The sequence below is a fragment of the Notolepis coatsorum genome (genome assembly GCF_963971535.1).
Source record: "Notolepis coatsorum genome assembly, chromosome: 14".
In the NCBI taxonomy this organism is placed as follows: Eukaryota; Metazoa; Chordata; class Actinopteri; order Aulopiformes; family Paralepididae; genus Notolepis; species Notolepis coatsorum.
In genome coordinates, this window is record NC_140178.1 from 83937096 (window position 1) to 83957200 (window position 20105).

General features: G+C 42.1%; 1 protein-coding gene across 1 annotated transcript in view; it reads left to right on the forward strand.

Moving 5' to 3' along the window:
- The window catches only part of carm1 (coactivator-associated arginine methyltransferase 1), a 60022-nt gene that overhangs the window by 19733 nt on the left and 20184 nt on the right, over positions 1-20105 (forward strand). The window contains exons 3-8 of the mRNA XM_084329580.1: positions 3681-3787; positions 5277-5381; positions 7740-7850; positions 8069-8246; positions 11373-11463; positions 18963-19044. Coding sequence (XP_084185706.1) covers positions 3681-3787; positions 5277-5381; positions 7740-7850; positions 8069-8246; positions 11373-11463; positions 18963-19044 — 674 coding nt within the window. The remainder of the gene's footprint in view (positions 1-3680; positions 3788-5276; positions 5382-7739; positions 7851-8068; positions 8247-11372; positions 11464-18962; positions 19045-20105) is intronic.

Genomic DNA, 20105 nt, shown 5'->3' on the forward strand with positions numbered 1-20105 from the left:
TATTCCAATATTCTAGCATGGAGGCATTTAACACTGCGGTTCCATAGCCTGAAGTCTTATGTAGTACAGGTCCACATTTTTATAAAAATCCGTTCAGTAATGGGTCTTTGAGAGACGTCGGAGTAAAACCGATGACAAAAAGAAAAACTCTCAAATCCATTTCCTCATTCTGAAGTCTGATTCACTTCCCTTTTTGCTCGTCAACCTTCACCTAGTTCACTTATTCACACCCTTGTTGGAAACATACACTCATTGGCTACAACGCTGAGTCTGACCAATAATTGTTGCCATCAGTGGATGATTGGCAGTTCAGGAGGGCCTGGAGTCCGGGATGGTCATCTGACGCGCAACGCGTAAAAAGACGCTCGCCTGACATATCGCCATGTAACTCGAGAATCAAGGCACCGATTTTGGTCGAGTGAGGTGGTGTTCGAACGGCAACAAATAGATCTTTCGGACTGTGTATTATACGTCCCGGTGCACATTATGTGGTGTTAACAAGACGGGTTGGACTGTGCCTGGTCACATATTTACATTTAGTCATTTAGCTAACCCTTTTATCCAAAGAGACTTACAAGTTCTGTACAAGTCAGCAGGAAGGGTACAACTCTGGCAGCTAAGGGTATATATCTGTATATGTTTTTGTTGTTGAAATGACGTTGTTTTTTGCGGGGATACCGCTTGGTGCGTCTGGGGAGAGCTTGTATGGGTACAACTCTGGCAGCTAAGGGTATTATCTGTATTATGTTACATTATAGCCGTATAGTAACCTATTATACTGTGCATCTCTTCAGACCATTCTTGGCACAGAGCCTGAGGTGTAGCCAGCAATAGTAACACCTCACTTATTCCCACTGATACAGTACTCTGGTATTAGCCCCGATATCACAGATACAGTACCTTGTTTTAGCCTGGTATTAGCCCTGATATCCAGTATCATTGATGCAGTACTAGGGATGCACCGATATGAAAATTTGCCATGATACCGATTGTTCAACTAACGCAATCGGCCGATACCGATACCGATATTTGTGGCAACACATTTTTTGTAATCTTTTTTTTTGTAATTTTTTTTTAATGAAACTACTGTATCTTTGTGTTACAAATTGTGCTCACCGATATGAACATGGGCCTCTTTACTTACTTAAAATAAGGAAACATCAAGAAATAGCACTATCTCTCTCCCAGTATGTTCTGCAGGGCTGCAGCTAGAAACTAGTTCTCCCAGCATGGTCTACCTGCTGGGCTGCAGCTAGATACTATTGTCTCAACCAATGAAATTTTGATTGACAGTCGATTCTGCCAATTACGTCACACACCGCTTGCACCCGCCTCTGCTGTTACCACCAATCGGCAAGCGCGTATAAATTTTTTACTTCGGCTTTTGTCCGCCATTGATTTTGAGTTGACGAGAGCTTTTCTACAACAACAACAACAATGGCGACGCGGCTGACGTTTAGCTTTTAGCTCCGCAGGATGACTTAAATGAGGCATAATGATTTTACTGCAACTAATGTTATAATAAAACAAAGCCTTTCTATACATGTGTCTGATTGAAAGCGTTATTAACAGATTGCAGAATGGGTAAAACTCAGGGCTCTGTGAGCAACGGAAGGAACTGAGCTAGTATGAACGCTTGCTACGTTCAGGTAAATAATATGCTGATGTTATTGCACGTGTAACACTAACTATATAACGTTAATGCCACAAAACGAATGCCTTGTTAATCATAAGTAGTAACTTTGATGCAGTAGCTTGTGTGTGTGGGGGGGACTGGGGACGGCGTTGTGCTGGTCGCGAGTGAACTTTTTTTGTCTTGACGCTACACAAATTGATGGATATTTATCGGCTACTGCCATCGGCACATTCGAGCTTATAGGCCGATTGCAGTCAACAAGGCACTTATCGGCCGATACCGATACCCGACTGATACATCAGTGCACCCCTATACAGTACTCTGGTATTAACCCTGATATCCATTATATCACTTATACAGTACCTTGTTTTAGCCCAGTATTAGCCCTGATATCTAGTATCACTGATACACTACTGTGTTTTAGTTTGGTATTAGCCCTGATATCCAGTATCACTGACACGGTACCTTGTTTTAATCTGGTATTAGCCCTGATATCTAGTATCACTGATACACTACTGTTTTAATCTGGTATTGGCCCTGATATCCAGTATCACTGATACACTACTGTGTTTTAATCTGGTATTACCCCTGATATCCAGTATCACTGATACACTACTGTGTTTTAATCTGGTATTAGCCCTGATATCCAGTATCACTGATACAGTACCTTGTTTTAGCCTGGTATTAGCTGGTACTAAGTAAAAGTACAAAGTGAAAAAAGTAGTAGAACGCGCTCACCTCACTAGACTTGACACTGGGTGCTGTAACCTCTGATATCATACATAAAAAATAGGGAAACAATGTCCAGGCACGCACTCCAGGTTTTTCCAAATTTATTGGCAGCCTGTAATCATGACGTTTCGGTGTGAACACACCTTCTTCAGAATGGCTTGCATGAAGCATGAAGGGTAAGTGACCCTAGTAAATACAAGTCAAACAGGAAGTAAAAGTACAACATGAGATTTTCAGCCCAGTATTTTATCATTTGTATCAATGCCACATTTTCACAGCCAATACTGATTCTGTCCCCTAAACTTTTAACAGGATATCTGCAGGGTTTTGAAAAGTCTTAAACTATTAAATTCATAATTCTCAATTTAAGGCCTTAACCCCTTCACTGCCGCACTACCAAACGGTTAACCCTTTTTTCAGTAACCGTCGGTAGTGTGATAGTAAAGGGTTAACCTTCTGTAGTTTGTCAGTGAAAGGGTTAAAAGGTATTAAAAGTCTTATATTTCATGTGCACAGGTATTACATTTTTGGGGAGGCAGCCTGGCTGTCGGGAGATTAAATAATATAAAATATATGAAATGTTTTTGTTGTCGAAATGCCGTCGTTTTTTGCGGGGATACCGGGAGCTTGGTAGGTCTGGCGAGAGCTTGTATGGAATGCATGATCATTTAAATTGGCACGCAAGTGCAGCTGCAGCGTTGTTTTTTTTGCTAGTATGGTCGTTAAAATTGGTATACAATTTGTCTCTAGGTGGTATTAAAAAGTCTTAAATTGAACTGCAGACACCTTTTTTAAGTCCAACAGAGTACTGATCATATCCATAACTTTTACTAAATGGTACACGTTGACCCTTAGTTTAGGGTCGCTGGGCAAAAATAGATATAATCTATTTTCTAACTAAGTAAAACCCAACATGCCTCTATGTGCAACAAAACATTTTAAATCACGTTTCTTTGCTTGACATCTGTTCCAAAAGTATTTTTGGTGTAGTTTTTGTATAGCGGGGAAATTCCTGTTCCGGGAAAATGTTACTACTTTTTAGTTACCAGGCAGATTTATCAGTCATCGACCTGTCAGACATTCACTTGAATAGTTTTGTGCAACAAGAAATAAAAACACTTCACAAACACGAGATCTATCTGATCTGTCTTTCTTACAACCTCTCTTGTATCACATTGGAAGGGCAATGTCCTTTTCCTTTTCACTGGTGATTTCCAAGTTCTTTTTCACTTACAACTATGTAATGTTCCACTCGTGTTGATTGCATGGGCTGTATTATGAGCCGTCATGTTTGCTTCTCTCCTCCCTCCAGACTTCTCATCCTTCTATAACCTCCTTAAGAACTGCCGCGGTCACAGTGCAGAGCGGTCCGTCTTCAGCGAGAGGACGGAGGAGTCCTCGGCAGTACAGTACTTCCAGGTACCATGACCGTCTGCTTCCTGAGAGCCGGCTTACGTCCACAACACAGACGCTACGCAACACAGACGCCACACAGTTCCCAATGCGTTTGTAACAGATGTTGCTGTTCTTTGCCTTTCATTTCCTGATTTTCATGTTGCTGTGCTCTCATTCAGATAACAAGAACTTTATTAATCCTGAGGGAGGGATTATGTTGTCGTCGTCATCACACACACTCAAACAGGAACACGTAGGCCTAAAACAGCTATATTTGTATATATATATCGAAATTTTCGCACTATAAGCCGCACCTGAATATAAGCCGCAGCAGCTAAATTGAATGATGTGTACATATATAAGCCGCACTGGACTATAAGCCTCAGGTGTTTTAATGTTTAATTACCATATGTAAGGGTTCGTGCACAGAGGTGATTGTCGGGAAAGAGATGGCTGTTTGAGGAAGCTCCCATTTATTAACTTGCAGCAGCTGTGTGCCTGTGAGAGAATAGCGAGTGAGAGTTAAAGGTGGTGGACTGTAACCTGTAAAATCCATAGATTTAGGAGGTCCCCTAGTGGCCGTTAGCTGTAAAAATCCATAGATTAGCCGCACCGTTATATAAGCCGCAGGGTCGAAAAATGGGAGGAAAAGGCGCGGCTTATAGTCCGAAAATTACGGTATATATTATATTGATATTTTATGAATATATATTAATATATTGAAAAAATATAGCACATATTGACCGATATCTGGACATCTATGGATCGGGGCCAAATCTCCCCTTTCCAATGGCAGAGTTCAATCTGGATTTAGTACCACCAGGCGCCCCTGACAGGGCAGCAAAAACCGTGAATGAAATCTACTATAAGTACAGTTTTTTATGTCAAATTTGTAAATTGCTCTGCCATTTTTCATCAGATTGCAATGTGTTTTTTTGCTAGACGTTCACAGAAAGGTAGAGAAACTAACTGTTCTATTTTATGTCAATGGCGTTCAGGTTTGTTCCACCCGTGAGATATGATCCCGTAAATAACGAGAGAGAGAAAAGCTTCACACTAGAAGTCAGATGATTGACAGGGGCTGGCGTGAGCTGGGAAGTGTAGTTTTATGAAATTGGAAAGCCCTGGGTCCCTTTTCTCAAAAGACACTCAAGTTAGGTTGCACCGCGTCCTCATGCCAATATGCGCCTTTTTCCAACTCAATGCGCTCAGATTTCTATAAACTCATATTTCACTAATGACATTTAAAATCATTGGTAAACAAACGTAGTGCTGAAAATATACACTTTGACTGCTGTTTTGACAGGGTTAGGGTCTTTACTCTTGGCTACATAAAAAAAAATGCAACATTAATTCGTTCTATATTGATTGATTTATGGTGTGATATGAATCTCTGCCCTGTACCGGGCCCGTCTGGCTTAAGGGGAGAGTTCTGTTCTATTGATATTGACTTCATATCATAAATCGCAAATGTAAAAATACTCGCCTCACTCCTCTTCCTCTCCCGGTGCAGTTCTACGGCTACCTCTCCCAGCAACAGAACATGATGCAGGACTATGTTCGGACCGGCACCTACCAGCGGGCCATCCTCCAGAATCACGTAGACTTCAAGGACAAGGTGTGAAAGAGAAAAAAAGCTACCCATGAAATTAAAAAAGTTTCCCTCCCCATTTTCCCTTTTGTCTGCACCTAGTTCCCATCTATTTATTATGATATGCGGGGAAATTGACCAAATTCTTATTTTATTATTCCTTTTTTATTTTTGGTATTTAAAAGAAATCTATTTTCTCTAATTCATGAGTTGCATCTCTGCACATCAATTATGACAACAATAATAATCATGATTCATTTAGGTTGATATTGTCACGATGAATGGAATTACAAACCTGCCAACATGAAAACATGTTTTTTTAACAAATTTTTTATTATTTTTTTTATACATGAAACAAGACAAACAATACAGTAACGGTAATAATCAATGATAAATCACAGGACAATAACAAATCATAATAACAATAATGACAGTCCAGTAATTAAATGAGAATAAAAGTAGACTAAATGACATAAAAATAATAAATACAATACATGGGCTCTTGCTCGCTCTTCTACCCCCCGCCCCCCCCCCCCCCCCCCACAGGACCCCTACATATACATCCACTATTTCATTCTACATCAGAGAATTCCAAATTTATATGCGTTCCTTTATCTTATTCACCACAGCTACCCAGACTGCTATGCTGGCTTCATTAACACCTAAATCACATCGAGATAGGTGTGAATCCATACCTTCCGGCACATTTTATCCGGTTGAATCCAGCGTGACGCTATCAACCTTTTGGCAGCCGTAAGACCCGCCAAAATGAGTCTCTTTACATGTACAGAGGTCGATAACTGAGAAACATCATTCAACAACAGTACAGAAGGCAATGTCGGTATGGTCAGAGATAAAAATTCTGATAATTGAGTGGTGATATTTTCCCAGAAAGTCTTAAAATAACATGAAAACATGTTATTGGACAGTATTTTCCAACATGCACATGTGGCCTTGTCATTAAAGTGTACTGGGTCACTGGGCTGCTGTGGCTTCTGCTGCTGGCCTTGTTTTTCAGAACTCAATTTCTAAGCTTTTCTAGACTCCAAAAAAGCAAGACAAATGGCCATCCTATAAAGCACACTGAGAGCAAAATTAGTCTCTTTCAGGCCGTCTGCTGTCATAATAAATGGAATTGTCACCTTCTAGTAGTAGATTGAGTCTTTTTACAGTTTGTCCTTAGCCCAAATAACGCTGGCGTTAGAACAGTATTTTACACACACATGTTTCCTACATATCACTCCTTATGTATTTAACAGGAACGTGCGATGCGTCTCACAGCAAAGACGTGGCTTGTTAATTATTTATATTCATTGTGATTTGGACTAGGGATGTGCATAACTGTTATTTTGAGAATCCGGTTCAGATGTCTCTCTCTCGCTCTCGCTCTCTCTCGCGCTCTCTCTCGCTCTCTCGCTCTCTCTCTCTCTCTCTCTCTCTCTCTCTCTCTCTCCCCCCCCTCCATGTCACGGAGATCAAATGAAGGAACCAAGCTTCTCGTTCTTTTCATTTTGCCTCAGTTCTTTCTTGACACTGGCAGCAATAGTCTATGGCAGAAAATAGTCTAGACCTCGCTCATTCACTTACTTATTTACGCTTGAAATAATGCATAAACCTGTCTGAGATAAAGACGAAAGAACTGGAGTCAATTTCAAAATGCTGTATTAAATAAAAGGAGCAAACGAATGGGGCACACAACGAAACCATATCAAGCCATAATATTAACTGTCCGAATTGCAGTTCATTAATAACAGATATAAATCCACAGGCCTACCGGTCCTTGCAGTACTGCTCTTTAGAGCCAGTAGTATTTACACCAAAATCAAACTGTCCATTATCCAACAGGAAATCCACACCCAAAAAGAATGGAGAACAAAATAAATCCAATACTCAAACAATAGCAAATTGTCCATGAGGCATAGATCCCAAATCCAAGATGGCTCCTGAGGGTTAGGAACACCCCTAACACACTCATATCTGGGACCTTAAAGGTCAAGTGACTCATCTATCTTAACATTGACTGTCAGAAAACACATAGGGCATTTTAATTTTCCTCTCTTACATTGACATTTTCCTCTTGGTTCTAAAACATTTTATAAATTCACTCTATGAAATGTATACAAAATGTTATATTTAGAAAATCTGGTTAATTTATAACGGCCGGTTAACCAGATATCCTTGCACATCCCGAATGTATACTGCACATCACCTTTTCCTCTGGAGTGGCAGATACAGGTTGACCAGAGCAGCTCCATGTAGCCCAGCCCTCTGTGCACCAATAATAATACTAATACACATCCTCTACCCATCTTCTCTCCCTCATTTCTTCTTGTCACTCTTAATTTCTCTCTCTCCCTCCCTCTCTTTCTCCCTATCTCTCTCTAGGTGGTGCTGGATGTAGGTTGTGGTTCAGGGATCTTGTCCTTCTTTGCTGCCCAGGCCGGCGCTAGGAAAGTATACGCTGTGGAGGCCAGTACCATGGCACAGCATGCTGAGGTACACACACACACACATTTATTCCATAACCCTCACCACTACATTGCCTAACCTTGAAGTCAGGAGTCTTTTCTCAGCACAATCCATGCTGTCCATCCTACTAGTTAGACACAAACTCTGTCTAACTGGTTATGATAAAAGCTCTCAAGTCTAAATACATATTTGGATTATCTATCTCGTTAGCGTGGGTATTGTTCAAATTGCCCCCCCCCCCCCAGGCGTTGGTGAACAGCAACCGTCTCGGGGACCGGGTGATTGTGATCCCCGGCAAGGTGGAGGAGGTGACGCTGCCGGAGCAGGTGGACATCATCATCTCTGAGCCCATGGGCTACATGCTCTTCAATGAGCGCATGCTGGAGAGCTACCTTCACGCCAAGAAGTTCCTTAAACCCACCGGTAAGGGAGAGGGAGGGAGAGAGAGCGAGAGAGAGGGAGGCGGGGGGAGAGAGAGAGAGAGAGAGAGAGAGGACCGACCGACAGACGCACATGAATGGGAGGAGGGAGGGAGGTGCTGAACAGATGTCACATTTTATTTAGGATTTCATGGTGTTTTTTTGTCCTTGATTTTATTGTGGTGTTTCTTCTTGACTTGTTTAAAGAAGACGTGTCCGGCCCATGGGGACATTAACGTGTGTTGTCGGGCCTTACAAATACATTTGATTTGATTTATGTCACTCTCCCATCAGTCACCCTTTAGCAAGGCACTGGACTGGAGCTCCCCGGTTTCCAACAGTGGCAGATTGTGGTCTTAACGGGCCTTTTTCTGTTCCCAAGGTGTGTGAATGTATTGGGCGTTAGGCAGCTCCACAAGGCTCGCAGTGAGGGAGGGAGAGCGGCTCCATGAGCTGGGGAGTATAGTTTTATGAAATTCGAAAGCCCTGGGTCTCTAATTTCATAGGACTACACTCACGTATGTCTGCGCCATTTCCTCGCGTCAATATCCGCCGGTTTCCGACTCAATGCGCTGAGATTTCTATAAACTCATATGTATTCATATAACACTTAAAATCATTGGTAAACAAACGTAGTGCTGAACATATACACAATTATTTGTCGGCCCGGTACCGGACTGCTCGGGCTTAACCCTTTCTGCGCCAAACCTGAGATTTCTCGGGTTTCGAATCCAACCGTGGAGTGCCAAAACCCAAGATTTCTAAAAATTTCGAGCGGACCTGCCTGTGTCTCCCTGGCACCGCTGCCTTCGTTAAAATTTCAATGGCGATCGAATCCCGACAGGTGGCAGTATCGCCTACCTTTTGAACTGGGTCTCTGAGGTGTCTCTCTCTCTCTCGCTGTGCCTGGCCAGGAATCCCCTCCCCCTCAAAGTGAATCAGAACACAGCCATCTGTCTGAGATTTGCTCGCCTGAAACCTATTGTTTCCCGTATTATAGCCATGCCCAATGCACACGAGTAATTGTGATCGCGATGAAACTACTGGGATTATTCATTTTGGAGTACCTTCTGACTACGGTATGGTCTATTTTACCGAACCTAAAACATGCTTTTGGTAATGATCGCAGCTTCGTCAAACGACCCCCCCCCCCCCCCCCCCCCCTTGATGATTTTGTGAAGAAACATCTATATATGGTATATACCTTTTGATTTGGAAATAATATAGGTTTTAGGCGAGCAACCCGAACGATTTCCGCATATGCATATAACACGTCATATCTCGTAATCTAGAAAAAAATACTGGATTATTTTGAAAAGGGGCGATGTTTAGCGTGGAATAGCGCACAAACTAAAGTATGTAGAAATTAACTGGTTTGTCAGTGTTGGACTATAAATAGTGTCGGTCAAATGAGCCATACTATTCTCTCCATAGCTATAATATAGAATATACGATGTGTCCGCAAACATCGTGAAAATGGTCTAACGCTGGCGCCATTGAGTAAAGATGGGAAAACAGCGTGGCGCTCAATGAGTTAAGGGGTTAAGATATACATTTATAAATGTTTCATAAAAAACGTTTGCAATAATAATTGGTTACAAATGTTTAGAACATGTTTCTCATCTCAACACAAATCCAAGAAATTACCTTTTAGGATCAATGTTGACCAACATTAACCTTAGAAGAGGCTTCTTTGTACAGGACACCACAGCCAAACTGATCATTTCTAGATTCATACCGTGTTCTGGGGATCCAGTTTCCTCTTGGGACACTTAATTAGTTAAGTATTAGAGATATATCACACACCATTTATTTTTTACTGTGTAGAGGTTTAAATGTATATCCCCAAAAGACACAGTGCAGCTTTAATTTAGCAAATTGTGGGCAGTTTGTTGTAGTAGTCTTGTCTCTATTAACTATGTTCAGCCTGGCTGGGGTTAGCATGGTATGGTTGGATTTGTGTCTCCATTGAATTCCTTGTAAACTCTCTGGTTGCTAAGCAACCTTTCCAAATTCACAGCACCAACTGTGGTACCAAGGAAACTATAAAAGAAGGAAGAGTCATTATGTCAGAACACCAGCGTGATAAGGATAACTTTTATTAATCCCTCGTGGGGAAATTCAGTGACATACACATACAGCTCATAGTCTCATTAAACAATCATAACATTTTTACTAGGCCTGTCAGTTTATCGCGTTAATTAGATTAATTAATTACACAGCAAATTAGCACGTTATGAAAATTAACTCGAAATGAATTACAAAAAAAAAAAAAAAAATCTTTTATAATTTTTTTTTTTTATCTTATTCATTCCATAAGAACGTAGAATACACATTTACAGAATATTTTTTAAATATGGACCATTTGCATGTTCTTGGTATCTGATTCTAGGGACATCTATGGATCTCAGGGAATGTATTCCCAGTGTCAGAAATACTGTGTCTGTTACTAGGCTTGAGTAAATTGTAATGAACCAAATGAGAATATCAATACATTTTTTTTTATCTTTGACTGAATAACACTGCTCAGGTTTTGTAGATACAGTACTGAATTCTGCCATCCGGACACATGCAATTTGAAATATGATTATAGAATATCAGACATAAAATGGTTATGCAATTAAAATGCGATTAATTAGATTAATTAATTACAAATCATGTAATTAATTAGATAAATTGACAGCACTAATTTTTACTGTAATAATGGTACAACATAAATTCTATGCTCTGCTTGGTGCCAGTTCTATTGAAGCCGATGGGAGATGCATGGAGAAGCTAAATGTAGCAGCTATTTGAGGAAATATACATTAACCAATATATAAAATGTCAGCTAGTTAACAATGCAACACATTGCAGATGATTCTGATATCCGAGGTAACAGCCTGTTTAAATGACGAGGAGACGGCTGATCCCATTCAACTCAATTGTCGGCAGAACTGAACCTTTCCACACTTGGCACCAATGTGCGTTCTTCACGCACTACACAGTGACATAATGACCCTTCCTTGTTTTATAGTTTCCTCATGTGGTACACTAGCTGAACCATGATTAGACTGTCCCAGCCGTCTTTGGCCAGGTTGTGAAGGACGGTAAAGACTGTGAAGAAGCTCACTGTGTTTGTGTGTCGCAGGTAAAATGTTCCCCACCATCGGTGACGTCCACTTGGCTCCCTTCACAGACGAGCAGCTCTACATGGAGCAGTTTACTAAGGCCAACTTCTGGTGAGAGGGGGGAGGGGTCTCTCCAATGCATTAAGGGCCAGATTCAGAGTTCAGGACTTAAAGGAACACGCCAACATTACGGGAAATGCACTTGCCGCCTTCTCTAGAGTCGGACAAGAAGTTGGATAGCGATTTCTTCTCTGTCCGTTCAGTAGAAAGCTATCCTGCTACAAGCGAAATTAATGGAAGCGGATACGGACCAGCTACCCAAAAACACCTCTCCCAGAGTTTTAGGCTAGGCTACTGGTTTGTATCCGCTTCCATTCATCATTATTTTGTTTGTGCTAAGCTAGGCTAGCTTGCAGTTGGACTGCTGAACACACACAGAGGATATTGGTATGCATCTTCTTGTCTGACTCTGGAGAAGACGGTAAACGCATTCCCCAAAATGTTCCTTTAATCGCGGTGCGCACACTTAATATAAAAGATGTGTGGGAGAAGATGTTGGTTACAGACCTTCGTAGCGAAGCAGATGCTTTGATCTGAACTCGGGCGGCGCACCAGAAATATTTAAATTGTGGTCTGTCCAGCACCAGCCCACGTTTGTATCTTAGGGAAGTTTTGGGCAATAGTTTTCAATGGATATGTCTCCCTCATCCCCTTTAAACACTACCATTCGGCCAGTAATCGGATATAAGCAGCTTGTAATCATTCTTTAAAACCTCTTACCTGCGCCCCAAAAAGTGGCGGTTTTAGTTTTTGAGGACTGCATACCTTTTTTGCAAACCAAAATACTATACTTTATACTTATAGCACATGTATGAGTCTGGTCTCAATACAATAAAGAAAATTCACTTTTAGTGCTAATGAAATAAAGTAACAGGTCTGAACTTCAGTTGTAGAAAAATTAGTTACTCATGTTTTTCTGTAGTAGTTAGTTGTCCAGAAGTAGTATTTCCAAAGAAATTGGTATGGCTGAAAAGACACCATGGGTCCATAGCCTGAAGTCTTTTGTAGTACATGTCCGAAATTCATAAAAATCCGTTCAGAAATGAGTGATTAGAAGCGGTTTTGGTCAAAAAGGGGGAGTGCTCAGAAAATGATTTTCTCATAGACTTCAATGCATTCAACAGAGAATTCTCTTCCTCAAGTTTCAAGTTTCTTTATTAGTTGACATGCAAAGATACAGAATACCTTCACATGGAATGCTTTTTTCTGTTATGCTCCTATGAGGATCATAGGACGCCTGGATCATACACATACAGCTCATTACAGTAATATTCCACAATTATTACATTTTAGATAGTAATAATGGTACAGAGCCTTGAGACAAACATATGCATATTCACCACCGCAAACAGACTGGCAGCCGTCATAGGCAGCGCCATTTACGGAAGGAGGGGGGAGTGGGTTGGGGTTGTTACAGGGCTGTAGGGGGGGGGGGGGGGGGGGGGAGTGGGAGGGGGGTGGAAGGTGGGGGGGAGTGCACAAGCCAAGTCCTGGGTGGGGGAGGTCTCCCTCACACGAGGCAGCCAACAGTGCAGCGCCAATGCAGAGGAAGGGGGGGGGACGACGACTAGGGATTGGGGTTGTGGGACGCCGCTCGCCACTCTTATCTCCCAGAGAGCCTTCGACTCCAGAGCTCTCGGTTCGACCTTGGTCCAAGAATTTGTTTTGGCTGACTGACTGGCACAATTTATCCCAGCCACGTCCCTTTAAATTTGATTTTAATAGAGTGGAATATAACTCTATTGATTTGAGTGGAGTGAGTTTTAACAACTCCGTCCAAATGACTGAATGCATTATTAGTCCAAGTGTCCAAGTGTCTTATCAGTTCATTTTGGTAGATCCTGTGCGCGGTAAACAGATCCAAAATCTTCTTATTGCAGTCCAAAAGCTTTGATAATCCAAATAATACCACGTCTTCAAGTTTGTAGCCCAATTATGATGTCCCAATAGGCAGAGAGGGTTAGCCTTATTCTGCTTCTTGAAGAAAATATGCAATCCACTGATTAGATCCATTTAGAGTTGATTTGAGTATAGTCCGGCCACCGGCACGAAGCAGGGCATAGCAGCGTCAGGCTCCATGGTGCAGTAGAGGCGGCGGTAGGAACGGCCTTGAAGGCCTTGGGAGAGAGGAAAGAAATGCGACTTGTCTCTGCAAGAGGTGGGAGGTTGGCTTGTGACTTTTCACCTAGATCCCTGATTTGCTCATTCCCACTTGGGGTATCATTGGAAAGCCCTACTCATTGGTTACAACCCTGTCCAATAATTTTCGAGATTGCCAAATGATTGATTGCGGTAGAGGCTCGAGAGTCGGGAGTGGTATTTGAAAAAATTAAAAGTCTGCCGTGTACTTTGGCGCACATCTCGCATATCGGCATGTACCGGTAACTCAAGAACCCCTGAACGGATTTTGTCACCTGAAACTATCGACTAGGCAACAAATAGGGCTTTAATTAGATATATATAATATTGTATTTTAAAATATGCACACCCGAGCCGCTAGAGGTCGCCAAAGTGCCGGTGGGCAAATCGTCCTCAAGAGGGCGTAAGAGGTTATGGGCCAAAATGCAAACAGGCTAAACTTTCTATTTCTATATATATATATATATATATATATACCGTAATTTTCGCACTATAAGCCGCACCTGAATATAGGCCGCAGCAGCTAAATTGAATGATGTGTACATATATAAGCCGCACTGGACTATAAGCCGCAGGTGTTTTAATATTTAATTACCATATGTAAGGTTTCGTGCACAGAGGGGATTGTCGGGAAAGAGATGGCTGTTTGAGAAAGCTCCCATTTATTAACTTGCAGCAGCTGTGTGCCTGTGAGAGAAGAGCGAGTGAGTTAAAGGTGGTGGACTGTAACCTGTAAACTCCATAGATTTAGGAGGTCCCCTAGTGGCCGTTAGCTGTAAAAATCCATAGATTAGCCGCACCGTTATATAAGCTGCAGGGTCGAAAAATGAGGAGAAAAGGCGCGGCTTATAGTCCGAAAATTACGGTATATATAAATTTTTCTTTTTGAAAAAAATATGAATTGAGTCTCTTGTTGCGAAGCTTTCCAACCACAATGAACATAATCTCTGCACTGACGATGCGAATAAACAGTGATTTGAAGTTTTTGGACAGATGACCTCAGTTAGACAGATTTACGCACAGGTGTCAAGCTCACCTCTCCAGCTGACCACCCAGGATGACTCGGTACAAACTAAGGAATGACAGCAGATCTTAAACGCTGTGGTGTAAACAGCTTGTGTATCCTTAACATTAGTAAGGATATGAATGAAACACACAATAAGCAAATAATATTAGAACAAATATCAATATAGACCAAGGGTCTGATCCCACATAACAGGCCTACATTTCAATTATATAATGAATTCCACGAGGACATTCAGCGTTTCCGTTAGCCGGTAATTACCGGTATTTGACCGGCAAAATCTGTTGAAGTCCGACATATTTAATCTCTCCGGTCTTAATGTCCGGTGAAAATAATTCCCTGAGTCTAAGCACAATTTGATTATTTGAATTGTATTAAAATAGGCTAAAATTAAATAGCCTATGTGATGAACGAAACGATCATTACATTTGTTTCCTCGTTGCTTCTAATAATGACAACGACGTTGTCAGCGAGAGCTTAGTGCTGGGTGTGCGAACTTTTGTGAAGCTGCAGAGCCGGAGCAGCAGCAGCACAATGCAGTATTCCAGCAGTACTCCAATTCAGCCATTTTCAATTCAATGTTGGGTGGGGGGTGCTGCTGTGCGGTCCCCAGAAAAGAGCCAATAACAGCTGAATCAGCTGCTCTGCAGCGCCATACTCTTTGCAAATAAGTCGTTGCGAGGTGGAGAGAGTCGTCACGCAAATCCACGATAATGTTGCCGTCTCTCTCTGCCAAATTTCTCAGTTCTTCGCTTGATATAATTAATACAAATGTCCAATATAACGGAATTCGTTAGCTCATAAAAATGTGATTATAACAGACTGTTGTTTATTAATGTCGGGCGACTGCCCACAGACACCTATTTGATTTAAAGTCGGCAGCAGCACGAGTCTCGGGACTTATTTTATTTGGAATATAATGACTTTATACGCAAAGGTAGCCTAGTTTTAAGTAAAAATATTATAAATCTACATGCCTTGATGATGTCATTCTTTTGTTTTGTTGTCATTCTTTTGCCTATCAATTGTTTTTAAGCTCAATAAACTCTGACCGGAATTTCTCTCATTTGACCGGTAGATTGAAATCTACCGGACACTGAGGCCGGCAACAATTTTTTCAAACGGAAACCCTGGCATAAATAACAGCACCTAGCGAAACTATATGGAAAATGGTCACAGTAGGCGCTGGACTTATTCCACCTTGTCTCAGGAGCCAAAGTCAAAATGTCAAAGTGAGTGCAATGTTGGTACTGACTGAATATCTGAATCATATTAAATCAGGAACACATGCAAGTAGGGCTGGGCGATATGACGATATTATATAAATATCGGGTACAGTTCATTAACGATACACTTTTTAAACGTATCGTGGATATCGTGATGTTTTGCCCAAGAGGCTTGTGTCGCGTCAATCTGGTCCACACGTTGACACTTTTGAACAGCGCCGCCCCACACACACACTACTGCATCAAAAGTGACTACTTATGATAACAAAGGCATTCGTTTTGTGGCATTAACGTTATAATAATAATAATGCAGGACCTGTTCAGAGGTCTCTATATAGTTACACTTTCAATAACATCAGCGTATTTACATAGTGCCGACCGAGGTCGACCTAGATATAGCAAGCTCGTTCATATCTCAGCCCGTGCTGACTCAGTTGTGCCCATTCTGCGGTCTGTTAATAACGTTTTCAATCAGACAGATGTATGGAAAGGCTTTTATTATAACATCCGTTGAAGTAAAATCATTATGCCTCCAGTCGTTTAGTCCTTCTGCGGAGCTAAAAGCTAAACGTCGGCCGCGGCGAGCTGCCATTGTTATTGTCATTGAGCTCTCCAATGGCGGAAGTAAAAAATAAATACGCGCTTTCCGATTGGTGCTAAGAACAGCAGGGCGGGTGCAAGCGATGTGACGTAATTGGCAGACGCGACTGTCAATCAAAATGATTCTGTTTGCCGACTGAATGAATGAGAACGTTATTAAAAGATTGCAGCATGGGTACAAATAATACAGTACAGCTCAATACAACAACAGTCAACAGCGGACTGGAGGATGCAGACCAGAGAAAGACTTTCGTCTTGTTTACATCAGGGTCCCCCATTTTCAATTCATCATATTTCATATCTAAATCATATAATATCTCATTGCTAAATATATGCAATATATAATCTAATAATCCAATAATCTAAATCTAATATATAATATAAAAATGCTAAATGCATGGGTATTTTATTTTGTCTTTAATGTTAGCTTGCAAACTCAAATACTGTCTTGGTAAGCCTCATAATGAATTTTGGGGAAAAAAAGAAAAACATCGTGATGCGTATCGTGTATCGCCGAAAGGTCAGAAAATATCGTGATATCATATTTAGGCCATATCGCCCAGCCCTACATGCAAGGCTCTCCGTGGGAACGTGCAGCGGTGCGTTTTTTCTATTGAAAAGGACAACGTTGGGATCCTTTATATAAAACATACGACACAATAACCAATAATTATAAAGCATAATACAAAAGAATTCTCTCATGTCCGATAACCAATATTTACTGATATCGATATGATCTGCCAAATCTCATTGGCTGCCAAAAATTGGATTTCTCGATTTTCAAAGCCAACCGTTAACACTTTCAGTGCCCACCACGTGATAAGACGTTTTATCAGCCCAATGCCTGAATGCCCACCACGACAATTAGCGTTTTATTTTTTTATTAGCGATCTGAATTCATATTTCATCAACCGAGTCTCCCGTTGGTATGCAGCCCCTGTAGGAGCTCAGATGTGAAAAAACCGCCCCCTATCGTCTCCCAGATGGTAATGCACCCTTTTGGAATGGACTCAATGAAAATGGATGAGAAAAGAAAAATCCGGAATCCACATTTTACTTCTCAGGCATGTAACCCCGAGCCGATCGGATTCATTGTGGAGCCTCAGAACAGCGTGGAATATGTGTTTTACAGTATACGCGTTGGATCAATAAAAGGATACATTTTTGGAATGGCGATCAGGAATTGGAATGATCTTTTTGGAGAACATCTGATCTGAGGTAAGGAATCTATTTTACAAGTCTTGGGATAATCAGAGTTGTATTCGCTGAGATCTCAGCGTTTGCCCTATGTGTGATCTGTGTGCGCGATCGCTTTGAGGAAATCAGAGAATCGATTTTTCAGATCGCCTATATAGCGTGCATACGTGTCGTACACATATACTATCGATAATCTAGCGTTTATTTGAAAACGATTCATAAATAGGCTGAAAAATTACAACGTTTTTGTGTATTCTAGAATATTCCAGAAAAGGGCGATTATCATGGAATATTTATATTTTCCTTGAAAACGAGGGCTTTTCAAAATGCTATAAAACGGAAATGAACCGATAAAAAAACAATCCGCTTTGACAATGTTGACTGGAAAACGAGTCATTGATAAGCGACAGGCAGATTAGACGCATAGATTAGGCGTTATTAACGCTAACTTTTTTTTGTGATTATTATTATTATTCTAAACAGTCAAGCGGACATTGGTGTGTGTTCATGGTACCTCTGAGTAAATTAGAATTGAAATGACGATCGAATCCCGATAGGTGGCAGTATCGCCTATCTTTTGAACTGGGCTAGTTTAGTGTGGGGGACTCTCACGCCGGAGTTGAGAGCACTCGAGAGGGAGCAGTGAGCAGCAGTGAGTAGAGCGGTACCAATGGCGATCGGAGATTATTATGAAGAAGACGGAACGATCACACTTATGGATGATAATGTGCGTTTTCACCAGACTACATTGGACTCGATACTTCTGGTAAATCATAGGCAAACCGGCCGAGGAGGTGACGTATTCTGTTCAACGCTCCGTGGTATAGTCGGCGCCGGGAGAGCACTCCAGAGGCTTGAAAACGTTACCGGCAATGGCGACCACAAAACCCTTGGTGGCTTTGTGAATAGAAACATTCTATATATGGTCGTGTTTACCCTTGACCTGGAAATATTATAGGTTTCAGGCGAGCAACCCGCACGAAAATGCGCATGCTGCACAACACTCATCATTATCTCGCGTTCCAGAAAATGAGACTGGATTATTTTGAAAGGGGACGATTTCTTGCATGGGATAGCGCACGAATGAAGGCATGTGGGCAACGTTTTTCCCCCTGTTGGAGTATAAATGGTGCCTGTCAAATGAGCCATACTATTGTCTCCATAGCTATAATATAGAATATACGATTGGTCTGCAAACATCGTGAAAATGGTCAAAAAAGCTTGTCAAAGAGTTAAAAACAAAGTTCCTACGGTAATCCCAATTTTGTAAATTGCAAAATGTAAAAGAGGCTAAGGGTTTCTCAGTATGTCTACACGCGCACTACAGCAAACCAATCTTCTCTTTTATCTGTCTTCTCCCTCAGGTACCAGCCCTCCTTCCATGGTGTGGACCTATCTGCCTTGCGGGGGGCAGCGGTGGACGAGTATTTCCGCCAGCCCATCGTGGTACGAACACAGTCACACACACGAGAGGAACGGGTGGTGGTTTAACGAGCATACATGAGGTCTCGGGTCACATGAGGACACTGCTTGTTTGTGAACGATCAGTTCCCATGCTCTGGGTTCACTCAAAGATGTGTGTGTGTGTGTAGGACATTAGTGAATATACAGTGGCCTCCCTAAATGAAAGCCAGTGTTTACTCTCCCTCGCCGCCCTACTAACACCCACCACAGAGTCAACATGACCAGAATAGCTCCTAACCATCGCTAGCTGTCCAAAGACCTCTCTCTCTCACACTTTTTCTCTCACTCACCCCCTTCTCTCACTTTTTCCCTAACTCACCCCCCCCCCCTCTCTCTCTCTCTCTCTCTCTCTCTCTCTCTCTCTCTCTCTCCGTGTACAGCAAGTTGATAGTGGTCGTGTTTTCCTGCTTTTCTTCTGTGTCATCCTCATCGCCCCAGGAGTGTGATTGTTGTGTGCGAGTGTGTTTGTGTGAAGCCCCCCTCCAGCAGTAGTTGCCTGTGCCGGCCTGCTTGGTGCCTGCTCTGGTGATTACACTGCTGGGAGAGCCAAGGCTCAGCCAGAGGGGCCCGGTGTCCTGGAGGTGTCCCTGTTCTGGGGGCCCTCTGATGCCAAGCCAAGTCCCTGGCACTGCCAAGCCCCCCTCTGGAGCGTAGGCTGCACCCTTCCCTCCATAGTGGGGCTGTCCATCTGGGTGCAGCCCCATGTCTGAGGGGCACACACGCACACACACCCACGCACCCCCCCCCCCCCCCCCCCCCCCCCCCCCCCAGAGGCAGGCGGGAAACACACAGTAGTCTACCACACCATCGCCTCAGTGTTTCTGCTGGTATCTATTAATACAAGAGTGTTTTCTCCACCACCTATGTGTTGATCTATTACGGGTGGGTTTGTCATGTTGATCTATTATCAGTGAGTTTGTCATGTTGATCTATTACGGGTGGGTTTGTCATGTAGTTGATCTATTATCAGAGTTTGTCATGTTGATCTATTACGGGTGGGTTTGTCATGTTGATCTATTATCAGTGAGTTTGTCATGTTGATC